At 38.4% G+C, this 13283-nt stretch overlaps 1 protein-coding gene across 1 annotated transcript; it reads left to right on the plus strand.

The window, feature by feature from the left end:
- Nucleotides 1–2573: 2573 nt before the first annotated feature.
- LOC119693030 lies at nt 2574–8803 on the plus strand. The gene is made up of 2 exons (XM_038115073.2): nt 2574–4336; nt 7719–8803. The coding sequence occupies exons 1-2, from the start codon at nt 3359–3361 to the stop codon at nt 7944–7946; spliced, it is 1206 nt and encodes a 401-aa protein (XP_037971001.2). The 5' UTR covers nt 2574–3358; the 3' UTR covers nt 7947–8803.
- The last annotated feature ends 4480 nt before the right edge of the window (nt 8804–13283 follow it).

The raw sequence follows: 13283 nt of genomic DNA on the forward strand, positions 1-13283 counted from the left end.
GCGATGGGCTCCTATAAATTACATTATCAGTAGACGCTGGTTGGGAGCCACAAACAAAAAAAACAAACCATCTAGCTCACGTTGGGCGCCAAAACCAGCAAGCCAACGTTGGGCGCCAAAACCAGCAAGCCAACGTTGGGCGCCAAAAACAAGATGCCCCATTTTGGGCGCCAAACTAACAAGACCACGTTGGGTGCCAAACTAACAAGACCACGTGGGCGCCAAACTAAGGGATTCATGGAGGGTCTATAGCATGGCTCTGTCTCGAGCTGTACTTAACCTTAACTTGATTTCTGTCGACTACCCTCCTAACTATATCCATCTCCTTATCCCACTTACCAGGGTAGAAGCAAACAGTGGAACTATTTCAACTATATGACGAAACTCTATAAACTTTTCAAATTCGCCCGGGAAATTCTGAAGCTTAAAACTTTGCGGGTGGCAAAATGGCAGACGGTTTGATCCTCGCCATGAGTCTATGAGCTCCGAGAACTTGTTTCAAGCAATCTAAAGCTCGTTTTAATTTTAAATTAATTCCAAGAGTATTCGAATAGTAAGTACTTTATTTTGGTCCAGTCGTATACCTTCAACGGTCGTAGGTTCGAGGTACCAGATGATTGGTAAAATCTTCATTATATGTCAAATCTTTTCATTATGTTAAAGTCAGTGAGAACTACTGACAACCATGTTATGTGAGTGAGAACTACTAAGAACTGGAATACAGAATAAAAATTAAAATTATCATCATCAAAGTCTAGTACATTTTTTTATCATCGTACCTACATAGTATTAAGTTTTTTGATTACGTCAATATTTTACACACTTATTAATCATAAGCCTACAATCGTAACTGCTGTTTATATAATATTATGCGTCAAAAAGCGCCCACGTTTTCATAATAACATTACAATTCTGAAAAGGAACCCTGAAAACCACTTAAGAAATAAAAGAAACATCCTCTCATTAAGTCCAACAATAAAGAAGGAAAGTCAACAGTGTAGAAATAAATACAGAGCAGTCAAAAGCGGGCTTCACCATGAATAAAGTTAACTCAGTTTAAGTACGGCTTAGTTTAACCGTGCGAGTTGCGATAGAATCTGAATATGCACGACTCAAGTGCATATAGACGGTTCAGCGAGCCCCTAGTTAAACTAAACCAGTATTATAATTTAATATTTAGTCCTTTACTAGCTGCTTTATGCTGAGAAATCGATATCTCGAAGTGTTCCGACTAAGAGGCAGCAGAGATATTTAATTCATATACTTAATTTAATTTTACTCTTATCCCAAAACCGTTCTGATGGTAGACTAGAAATAATACCTTGTCAGATTTCATCTTGATAGTACCTAATTGCTAAAATCGAATCTCTATACATCAATTTAAAGTTTCAGGAAAACTGTATTACTGTTTTACTTAAGATATTGTTTTTATTAATAAATAAATAAAAAATACTTAAAATACCTATCTAATCATATTTTATATGAACATGTAGCCAAAGAAGATAATAATAATATATTATACTTACTTAGCTAAAGCATTATTTTGCTATAAAGTTATCGCAGCAACCAAAATTTATGATTTGTTCGAGAGTTTACGAGACATCATTCCAAGGCAAAGTTTACGTGCAATTTTAACAGTAAAGCTTAGATTATGCAAACTCAGTTTAAGAGGGAGTCGGGAAGCCGCCTCCACAATACGTTAATGAGCGGCGTTCTCCGTAAAACTGAAAACATTAATGTAGAAAAAAACTAAACAATGGTAAATTTTAGAGACTTAAGTTTTAAAAAATATATTGCAGAATTATTTGCTAATTTGCTCATTACTTGTAGCTTTAGTATACCTCTTTAATAGCCTTGGAACTTCAACGAATATCCGAATGAATAAAAATAAATTGTTGTTGTAAATGGTTTGTTTGTCGCAATTAAGTCACCTCCCATTTTAAGCTGTACATTGGTTGTACTCACGTGAGAGTTCGCGAGCAGAATCGCCGCTTCTGATTGAATACAATGCGTTATTAGGGTACACATCTAAAATCTACATGTTCAAGTTTCCTAACCATGTTTTCGTTCACCGTAAGATCACATGGTATGATTGTGTCTACATTAATAAATATATTTTTTCTAAAATACTACATGACAAAATTCGAACCCACGGCCTTTCGAGACCGAGACTTAATGCATTACGCCAACACGACTCTATAAATAATATTACATCATTTACACATCTGAGAAAAACAAATGGGAGCTATGAACGATACTAACTACAACCTCGTTTGAAGTTGGGCTGATTTGCATACCACAAACATAGGGCCCAGGATTCGTACTTAAACTTGGTATAAATTTGAGGCCTTCATTAAGGGGAGGACAGCCGCTCACAAAACAGATACCTCTACTTAGATTACTAGATTTTTACGTCTTTGCAAAAGTAAAAATAAATGCAAAAAATAAATACTTCATTTAACTTTTGAAGTCTTTTACTAACCAAAAATTTTCTAAAATATGTAACAGAGTTTTTTTTCATATAAAAATATAGGTACCTACGTTACGCACATATTTAGTTACTCTAGGAAACAACATTATTGTCAACTCGTGAACATGTTGACAGCGCCATCTATGGGATTGTCTCCGTATTGGCTGCAATCATAGATGACTATGATCATGAATATGTTACAAGAATGCATGATCTTTTATCGATTACCGATTGGTTAAGTTCACAGGTCCTCCAATAGAGGGCGTTATAATTAGTTTATGAAAATGTATCTTATAGTTAGTGGGTAATTAACTAGCGGTAATTCACTTTCCAATTATACGCCATACAAGAAGCACACTGTATTTCTCTGCTCCATCTTACCTGCTCACCTAACCTCAACCTCCGACCACGAGTCTACATTTGGTGACCCCTGACTACTGGAGAAGATTACGCAATCCTACGGAGTGCAAGCTGGGCGAAGGCCTAGCGACCGCGGCGGAGAAAAAGCGAGAAAAGGCGAGCGGTGGACATAACGAGGGCTACATTTCACCACGTGGTGGTGAACATACCAGGTTCCAGAACCCAGACCAGAGGAATCAGGTGCTGCAACCGACAAGATTCGATTGGGAAGTCACGCATACCTACGACGGCGGGGCGGCCGAGATCGCCACGAGACCACACGAGGTCAAGGTCCAAGAAGGTCGAGAAGAGAAGAAGGGCTGAAAGCATAGAATATCCTATCATCAAGTAAGTGGCTGGCAACTAGTACCTATCAAGTTAGTTAAAAGTTTGAAATTCCTTAAACTTAATTTACTTGTCTAAAATTATAACCTCTAAACTGTACACGTATACCGTCTACCTTCCTACTATATCCAAATTTAATTTAATATGGCTTCATCTGATAGTGATTCTTCAGTTATTTGTGATATAAAGTTAAAAACTCTAATTAAAAAACGAGGAGTAGTGAAGGGAAAATTAACTTTGTTCAAAAAGTATTTATCGAAACTCACATCTGCATCGCTAACTGCTGATCAGTTAATCGATTTAGAGCTACGTACAACTAGAATAATAAATGTTTTCAAGGAATTCGAAATTATTCAAGATAAAATTGAGACTCTGAGCGAGGAGCTCAAGGATCATTTGGAGGAGAGAGAGACGTTTGAGAACACTTATTTTGAATGTGTGTCCTTAAGCAAGGGTTATTTAGCGCAGGTGGCTAGTCCAGGCGCCTCCACATCACCTGAGGGTCAAGTTCGCGAGGTTACCGAGCCACGTGAGCATGATTCCATTAAATATCCTGATATTAAATTGCCGACATATAATGGTCAGGTTACAGACTGGATTGAATTTCGAGACACATTTGACGCACTTGTCAATCAAACCAGTCTAAAACCAATCCAAAAATTTAAATACCTTAAGGGTTGTTTAACTGATAGCGCGCTGGAAGTAGTCAGTTCATTGGAGTTCGCCGAGGAAAGCCACGCCCTAGCATGGCAACTACTTTGCGAAAGGTATAATAATCCCAAGACCCTTGTGTATAGTCATTTGAGAGCTCTGTTTAATATCGATCCTGTTCCAAATACAGCCACCGCCCTTAGATCACTAAATGATAATATTTCTAAACATTTACGCATTCTCAGATCAGTAAAGGTACCTACCAACGATTGGGATCTATTAATAATATTTTTCCTCACTTCCAAACTCGATAGGATATTGCAAACCAAGTGGGAGGAAAAAATGAATTCCCGTGAATTGCCTAACTTACAGGACTTCAAGTCGTTCCTGCGAAGTCAAGCTGATCTGAGGGAGGCCGTGAGTCAAACCGAACCAGCTACCCGCGGACTCCCGGCGGCGCGAGAGGCTATGGTAACTACGTGCCCTCCATCCCATACCAACAGTAAGGTAATACCTAAACATACCTACCGTAGACAATGTCCGAACTGCAAAGAAACTCATTACATAAACCAATGTCCAAAGTTGTTGGCTCTGAATGCAGCGTCACGCATACGCATAGTAAAAAGGCTAGGTCTCTGTCTGAATTGCCTAGCATCTAACCATATTGTACCTAACTGCCGCGCGAGCAACTGCAGAATATGCCAAGGTAAGCACCATAAGCTTTTACACATTACCCATACCGACTCCAATGAGTCGAACCAACGACAGTCAACGTTCCACAACTCTTCAGGGCCGACGGCAGCGGCGTCTGTACCACAGGAACCCCATTCGATCAACTTGATTACTAATAATCAACAGTTGAACTCTAATCAAGGTACGCGTGTGGACGGTACACCGCCAATAACACAAAATAAGGGTGTAATTCTGTCCACGGCCCGCGTAAAGGTGTTCGATAAAGATAACAAACCTATTGTTTTACGCGTTTTGCTCGATAGTGGATCGCAATCAAACTTTTTAACCGAGAGTGCATGCAATAAATTAAACCTAACTACACACCAATTGAACATAGAAATTCTAGGATTTAACCAAAACTTAACGAAGATAAACCAATCATGTAACTTAACCATTCACTCAAACGATGACTCATTTTCTACAAAATTGTCTTGTCTTATTGTACCAAAAATATGTAAGTTGTCTAAACACACTGTCGACGCTCGTCAGTTAAATATACCCAAACGATTCCGATTAGCTGACGAATTATTTTACGAAGACGGGGAAATCGACCTATTAATAGGAGCTGAACATTTTTATCAGCTACTCTGCATCGGACAACATTCCTTAGGGACCGGGCTACCAATTCTGGTCAGAACCAAATTAGGGTACGTAGTATCGGGCTCGTACTCATTGAACTCCACCAACATGCCTCATCAGGTAGTATGTAACTTCGTTCAAATTGCTCAAAATCAAGCACTTCAGACCTTCTGGAACTCAGACAACTGCCATTCCACACCAGCGATAACAGATCAGGAGTATCTACAATGCGAGAAGGTATTTAATCAACACTACAGAACGCCCGATGGTAATTTTGTAGTGTCTATTCCATTCAAGGAAATCAAATTCCGCCAACATTTTGAAAACTGTGAGTAATAGTAATACTGACACACCCACACACACATCCACACCCACCTCACTCGCACACGATACACATAAGGTGTTAGGGCTAGCATGGTGTAGTGGTAGTGACAATTTAATGTACCAATTAAAAATCGAACAAGTATCGAGACCTTTAACCAAACGTAAGATACTATCCCTAGCCTCAGCTATTTTTGACCCCCTAGGGCTATTAAATCCAACCTTAGTAATTGCGAAATTAATTATAAAAAAATTATGGGACAATAAATTCCAATGGGATCAGTGTTTACCAACCGATATTACAAATGAATGGGAAAACTTTTATCAAAGATTGTTTACGTTGAATTCCCTACGTAGGCCGAGACACACGCTTATCAGTGATTACGTAACGCTGGAATTGCACGGATTCTCGGATAGCTCATTAACGGCATACGGGTGCGCTATTTATATACGATCAATAAATGTGCACGGGCAAATATTTACGCAATTACTGTGCTCTAAATCAAGGGTGGCGCGGAAAGAAACAATACCTAAACTCGAGCTCAGAGCTATGCTGCTACTCGCACAGCTTTATGAGAGGGTTAACTATGCCTTAAAATTTAACTTTACCAAAATTTATTTATGGTGTGATTCAAATGTAGCTTTGGCCTGGGCAAAATCACAGCAACCAAATAATCTTGATTGTTTTGTAAAAAATCGAGTCATCGCAATCCAAAGTTTAACCAATATCGATAATTGGCACTGGGTTTCGTCGAATGATAACAGTGCCGATCTTTTAACGAGGGGCGTTCAGGCTGACAAGTTGACCGACTGCGCCCTCTGGTGGGAAGGACCTTCGTGGTTAGGAAAACATAATGACGAGTGGCCTTCCGGTTGTACCACCACGCGACTACCAGAAATTGAGATAACCGAAATTAATTGTAACATTGTTACGAATATTCAACCAAATCTATTCATGGACGAATTATTCAACAGATGGTCGGACGTAAACAAACTTACTAATTGCGTCGCAGTAATTTATAGATTCACCAATAATTGTTTAAAGCGAAATAAAAAAAGGTACGGTCCACTCTCAGTGCAGGAATTAGACTTCGCACTAAATAAATTAATTGAAATTTCACAAATTGAAATGTTTCCATCCGAATATAATTTACTTGAAAATAAAAAACCATTATTAAAATCATCAAACTTATTGTCATTAAATCCTTTTATGGAAAACAAGCTGATAAGAGTAGGCGGTCGTTTGGGGTTGTCGGCTTACGACCACGATAAAAAGCACCCTATTATCCTACCACACAAACATGTACTAACCAAACTCATCATGAGTGACCTTCATGTGAGACTGCTGCATGCCGGACCCCAGCTGTTGCTGTCGTCGGCTCGGGAACGTTTTTGGCCGATAAATGGTAAGACCCTAGCTAATAAAATTGTCGAAAAATGTGTAACCTGCTTCAGAGCCAACCCAAGGACACAGGTTCCCATTATGGGTGACCTGCCACCAACGCGGGTTACCCCCGCTCTCCCCTTTGTGTTCACGATGTTGGATTACGGAGGTCCTTACACGGTCAGGGACAGGAGGGGACGTGGGTACAAAACCTATAAATGTTATATAGCCATATTCACTTGTATGACTACGAAGGCGGTCCATATTGAATTAATTTCAGGATTGCAGACAACTGCATTTCTATCGGCATTTCGTAGGTATATTGGCAGACGAGGCAAGCCTAAGGTACTGATAACCGATAATGCGACAACCTTCCATGGTGCCAATAATGAATTAGCAGAGCTTTACGATTTTTTGAATGCCCATACCAATGATCTGAAAACTTCCTGTGCGCAGGAAAGAATTCAATGGAAATTCCTTCCACCCTATGCTCCCCATATGGGAGGACTCCACGAGTCAGCCATTAGACGATGCAAATTTCATCTAAAGCGAGTACTAGGACAAGCATTGTTAACCTATGAGGAATTTTCTACCATTCTTGTACAAGTTGAAGGAATTTTAAACTCTAAACCGTTATGTCCTATTCCGAATTCTAATACTGACGAAATTACTTGCCTCACGCCAGCCCATTTCTTGATTGGTAGGACGGCTAACTCACTGCCCGACTACGATTACAAGGATGTACCTATAAATCGACTGACCTTGTACCAACAATTACAGCAGCTGCAACAGAACTTCTGGACTTCTTGGTCCAGGGACTACATTGGACTGTTACAGGAACGCACAAGATGGCGAAGTTCCAAGGGCCCAGCTCTTCTCGAAGGAACCGTGGTGCTGGTGCGGGAGGAGCGTCTGCCGCCCTGCCAGTGGAGGCTGGGGCGCATCGTCAGCTGTTGCCAAGGTCGAGACGGCGTCGCGCGGGTAGCCGAGATCCAGACAGCTAGAGGAATCATCAAGCGATCCTTCAATAATATATGCCCGCTACCGATCGAAGCTATAAACTAGATTTAGATTTAGATTAGCTAGTTATTATAATATTCTAGATAAACTATTCCGTAACTATACCTACCTAATTAAGTTAAGCGTGTATCTATATATAATGTTACATTAGTGCCTATTGGTATTAAAAATTACTCCTAGTTGCTTTTTATTGACCTTAACTCTAAAATTTAGTAACAAAGTATTTGGTACCTCTACTTACTTCTTTTCAATTAACTTAGTTCTTTCTTACTTACTTACCTTTCTTAAATACCTATCTAGTAATTCTATTCTAACGAATAAGGTGCCAAATATTTTGCGCTTATGAATATCTTAAAAATGATCTCATAATTTCAATAAAATGTTTGATACTTCATTTCATTTAACTTCATTAGTTCATTTCAGTTAACTTCATTCCGAAATACCTAGTAATCTATCTTGCTCTGATATTTGAAGGAATTAGGTATCAAACATAGCGTTATGTCTCTTTCAATCTAAACATTCTTAATAACCTACCTCCCTAAATTAAAATGATAGCAATGTGATTGAAAGAGGTATAACAGTAATGCACTGTGCCTGACGGGGACAACGCATTCGCAGGTAGCAACTGCGGTGGCGTTGTTTTTGCTTGCCCGGGAGCATGTCAACTCGTGAACATGTTGACAGCGCCATCTATGGGATTGTCTCCGTATTGGCTGCAATCATAGATGACTATGATCATGAATATGTTACAAGAATGCATGATCTTTTATCGATTACCGATTGGTTAAGTTCACAGGTCCTCCAATAGAGGGCGTTATAATTAGTTTATGAAAATGTATCTTATAGTTAGTGGGTAATTAACTAGCGGTAATTCACTTTCCAATTATACGCCATACAAGAAGCACACTGTATTTCTCTGCTCCATCTTACCTGCTCACCTAACCTCAACCTCCGACCACGAGTTTACAATTATTCTATTTGTGTATTATTGTACAAGGTAGCAATTGTTCGCGCCTTAAACGCGGTATAAATTTGAGCCATACATTAAATGATTTAAGAGGGTCACCGGGTGACGACTAAAATGAAATATTTCATTTAACATGTTGTTGCTAAGCTCGTCATGCAAATGAGCGGTCTAGCGGTCTACTCTTAACAGAAGAATTTGGTCCAAAGGTCTACTCTTAACTGACATAAAAATAATATTCGTCATCTTTTAAAATGTAACTAAAGAAGTCGTTGTAGGTATCATAACGGAAATTTGAAAAAAATAACTTATTTTTATAATGAAATAAGCATTTACGTACGAAAAATTCAATTTATCCGGGGAAAATTTGAAGCTAAAGAACGTATAATACGACTGCAATTTATCCGGGTCAGCTTGCAGCGTCAAACAGAAGTACACTCGGCGAGAAGTGGCCCTCGTCGAGCACTTCATTACCGTCGCGTTGGCGTAAACGAGATGCGGCTGACTGTACCTATGTGTCTATGTGTGTGGTGGTAAGGAAAATGTTGTGACTATGTTTTGAGTGTGAGGTTTTACGTTCTTGTTGCAACTTGTAATAAATGATTTTCTTAAAACGATAAATTAACTTATCTATAGCGGGGATTACTTCTTTTTCAAATAATGTCCAATTTGTATACGCACCATAATTTTTAAGCCAATTTTGCAGCAGTCGTCAACGCTAGTCAGAGGTCTTCGGGCAGCTTGAAAACATCTGACCCGACAACTCTCTCAGCACAAGCTTGCTTGCGGTGGGATCCACCAATCCTGGCGATAGACTAGGCCTAAAAACCATACCCTGGAAGGAAACCCTGCCCCAGCAGATGGGTTTTGTGATACGTAGCAAAGAAATTGTAATTAGTTACATCATATTACATAACGTAGATTAGAAGTAAATAGTAATTGAAAATATAGGAACTGTTGAATGAGTTGAATCACGACCACCACTTGAATATAATACTTAATAAATCTGAGAAGAGATCTTGACATGACAACGAAAAACTTGTCGACTATCGGATCGCTAGCTAAAATCATCCTTGTCTCCAAAGAAAATGAAGTTGTATTTCTCTGCCACAAAGTGTCATTGTAAGGACGTGATCAGCGTAACTATAAGATGGCGAAAAGTTGACATAGCACATCTTTTGTCGGGTCATATTATTATTATTTGTAGCTTGTTTATTTTGAGGCAAAATACCTACAACTTCTAAAAGTGTTCGAAGTCATAGGAAAAATGAATGTGATTCATAATGACAAGCTAAATGCATTTTTTACTAATTAAAGTCTGAACCCTATGGTTTACAAGCTTTAATGAAATACGGCAGTATGGCAGTGACCTAGTGACCAATAAAAACAGTTGGAAAACACACGTATATTACATACCAACTCCAGACATGACGACTGTGTGTGTAGATAGATTTTTGAGCACCAATTAAATGGGCGGTTCGGACAAATTGAAATTCCCAGCGCATATACAGGATGTTCCGGAAACATTTGTCAAAGCAGGCGTGACGTTTGAAATTTTTCAAGCGAAGCAAACACGGTTGTAGCTCTCCTATGTACGTTGTATGCGAAGTCCTATTGGCTATTCTATTACTACTCACTATTCTTTTAGTTTTCATGGATTTCGTTTGTTAAACTATTACAATGGCTACATACACTGGTTGGTATATAGAGAAATAACTAGGAAACACGTGAAATCCATTTTCGTTAACGAATTTATGTTGAAAACATTTTAATGTTTTAACTTTTGTCAAAAAATAAATAATATACTTATACGAAGTTAGGTTATTATTTTATTTTATGTATACAAAACATTGTGTAACATAGGTAGTTAGGTTTTTAAATTGACGTGCCATTAAACCTGAAGGGTTTGTCTTGACACTAGAAATGGTATTTTAATATTATTTTAACTAGACTAGAACCCTATTTGTTTCATAAGCTACTTACTACTTAGTACCTATTACCAACGTACCAACTAGAAAATCTAAAATTATTAGAGTCCTTACAAAAATAGAAAAAAATTACATTTCATAGCATTATTTTCGTCTGCACAATGAAATTCTACAATTAATCAACAATATTAAATACTCGTAGGTACAGGAACAAAAACAAAAAGCCCTAAACATTGAATCAATCGAACCGCACTCGCAACACAATAAGGCGTCCGCACTCCCGTCCGCTTTTAATTCGCGCCGGGGACCGCGCCGCAACACAGAGCAGAATGAAAGATTAAATCGTCCGACAAATCTCGGGGGTCACAGCGCTTTATCATTTTAATCGGTTTCCGGACGGGCAGGTGCGCCGCGTCGCACAACGTTTCATTGCTTGCCGAATCATCCTGTGAATGGTTTTTGTTGTTTACATGTTCATAATCCGCGCATCGTATTCTGTAGCTGCCTGTTTTCGAAAAGAATAAAATATAGTTTAATTGGTGAAAAATCTTGTATAAAATATTGGTTTGTAAGTATTGATATTTTAAAATCAAGGAAAAGTAGGTAATTTATTTCATGGCAAAATTAGTGAAGAAGATTTAGAAAGAAATAAAATCTCGTAAGTCTCAATTGACTGCTAGGTATACAGAATTGAGAATGAGATACAAAGTGAACTACAAGTTTAGTGGAACTGAACAGTATCTACTCGTAGACTCGTGCAAGACGTCCTGAGAAAACCTTACGAAAAATATTGTCTTGGTTAGATCTACAGGTAAATTTAAATTATTGCTAATGGATTTTAAATACTTAATACCAGCAATGTTGGCTAGATTGAATTTCCATGATTGCTCCTCTCACAATCAAGAATCAAACGGCTCAAGTCCACGTTTCGACATCGTACGCAACGGACGTATCGTATTCATCGCATTTTGTATAGAAATTCACACAATTTTGCGCCCATTTCATCAACATTGCCGACGCCGTTATAAAAATCCCGTTGGTGATTTATGATGGTCCCGTCGGATACGAAACATACCCACAGGTGGACGCATGTACCTTAAAGCAGTAAGGTTTTCTCTGCAGTCTGGTAATTGGTCGCAAGTTGTACAGCAGATTCCGACGCGCTTCGTCGCAGCCTCTTTGACTACCGACTCCTCTAGTAAAGTATGTTTGACTCCGTAAGATGAGTCGGAACACGCGAATTTAGGTTTTTGAATTGAACAGGGGGCATCTTTGGGCATGGAGAATAAATAGGATAGTTGACCAGGCAGATATTAAAAACAAAATTGTCGGTATATTGTAGTCGCTAACTTTGATCATGGAAAAATTGCACAGTCGTATTTTTAGTTTTTTTTATTATACCTAGATTTAAATGCTCGCTACATTTTGTAGCGAGAAGCGTCACACAAAAGGTTTCCGTTTTATTTATACTCGTAGGCACAGTTACATAAGTTTCTTTTTACTCCAATCCTATCATACGTAGTTTAACTAAACACCATCTAATTTTAATCAAAACACGTTCATTCCTAATCAGACAGATGGTATTTACTGCTCGACTATAATAAACAAAACACGGACAATGCAATATCACATGCATTGAAATTACGAAAATGGCTTTGTCACTTTTAATTGGACAGGGCGCGTGCGTCTGTCGGTTATTATTGGTGCAAATAAACACGAGGCCCAGTTACGATGATACATCAGAATCTGAACTAAATTATCATCAGCATCATCACCATCCTGTAATCGTAAACTGATAGATCTCTCCGAAGGATAGAATAGAATATAATATAATTTATTAAACGTTACATTTTACAATAAGGTACATTTTACAGCACTGAATGTTGTCTTATAAAACTTATACACTCGGTATATGTTTGTGGCATCGATGGTATATACATTGGTCTTAGTTATTTAGACATAATATTTTATTATAGTGGAAAGTCGTAACTCAGAAACTAACAACACTAAATCATTAAGCCATTAAAAACAGAACACTATTTCCATGCTAGCACAATTAATTGAACTACAGTCAACAAAGGAATCAATTTGAGTGCAGCTTGACTCAAATTGTGTCACGTTGTGCAAATTTACTCAGAATTTAAGTAGTGTACGCAGAGTAAACCATGAAAAAACATTGTGTACAGAGGCCGTTGCACTAAAACCACGTAATACCCCCGTTTTAATTTCACGCCCCACGAGCAGTGATATTTTTATTAATCTTTAGAGGCTTTACTGGACTAAATTGCGTTGTGAGCGTAAGCAGCAAATTGCCTGGCGAGACCAGAAGTGGAATTATACGTTAAATTTCGGTTATTAAACGTTTATTCACACCCTGGTGGCGCACTGCATAAGGATCATGTTTATTCGCAGAAAAGTCCCTGAAAATTATAAAGTCTGTTAGTTTTTTGTTGTTGTAATGTGAGGGGTTTAGTTAGCAAGTAATTTCAG

This window comes from Plutella xylostella, chromosome 17 (genome assembly GCF_932276165.1).
Source record: "Plutella xylostella chromosome 17, ilPluXylo3.1, whole genome shotgun sequence".
In the NCBI taxonomy this organism is placed as follows: Eukaryota; Metazoa; Arthropoda; class Insecta; order Lepidoptera; family Plutellidae; genus Plutella; species Plutella xylostella.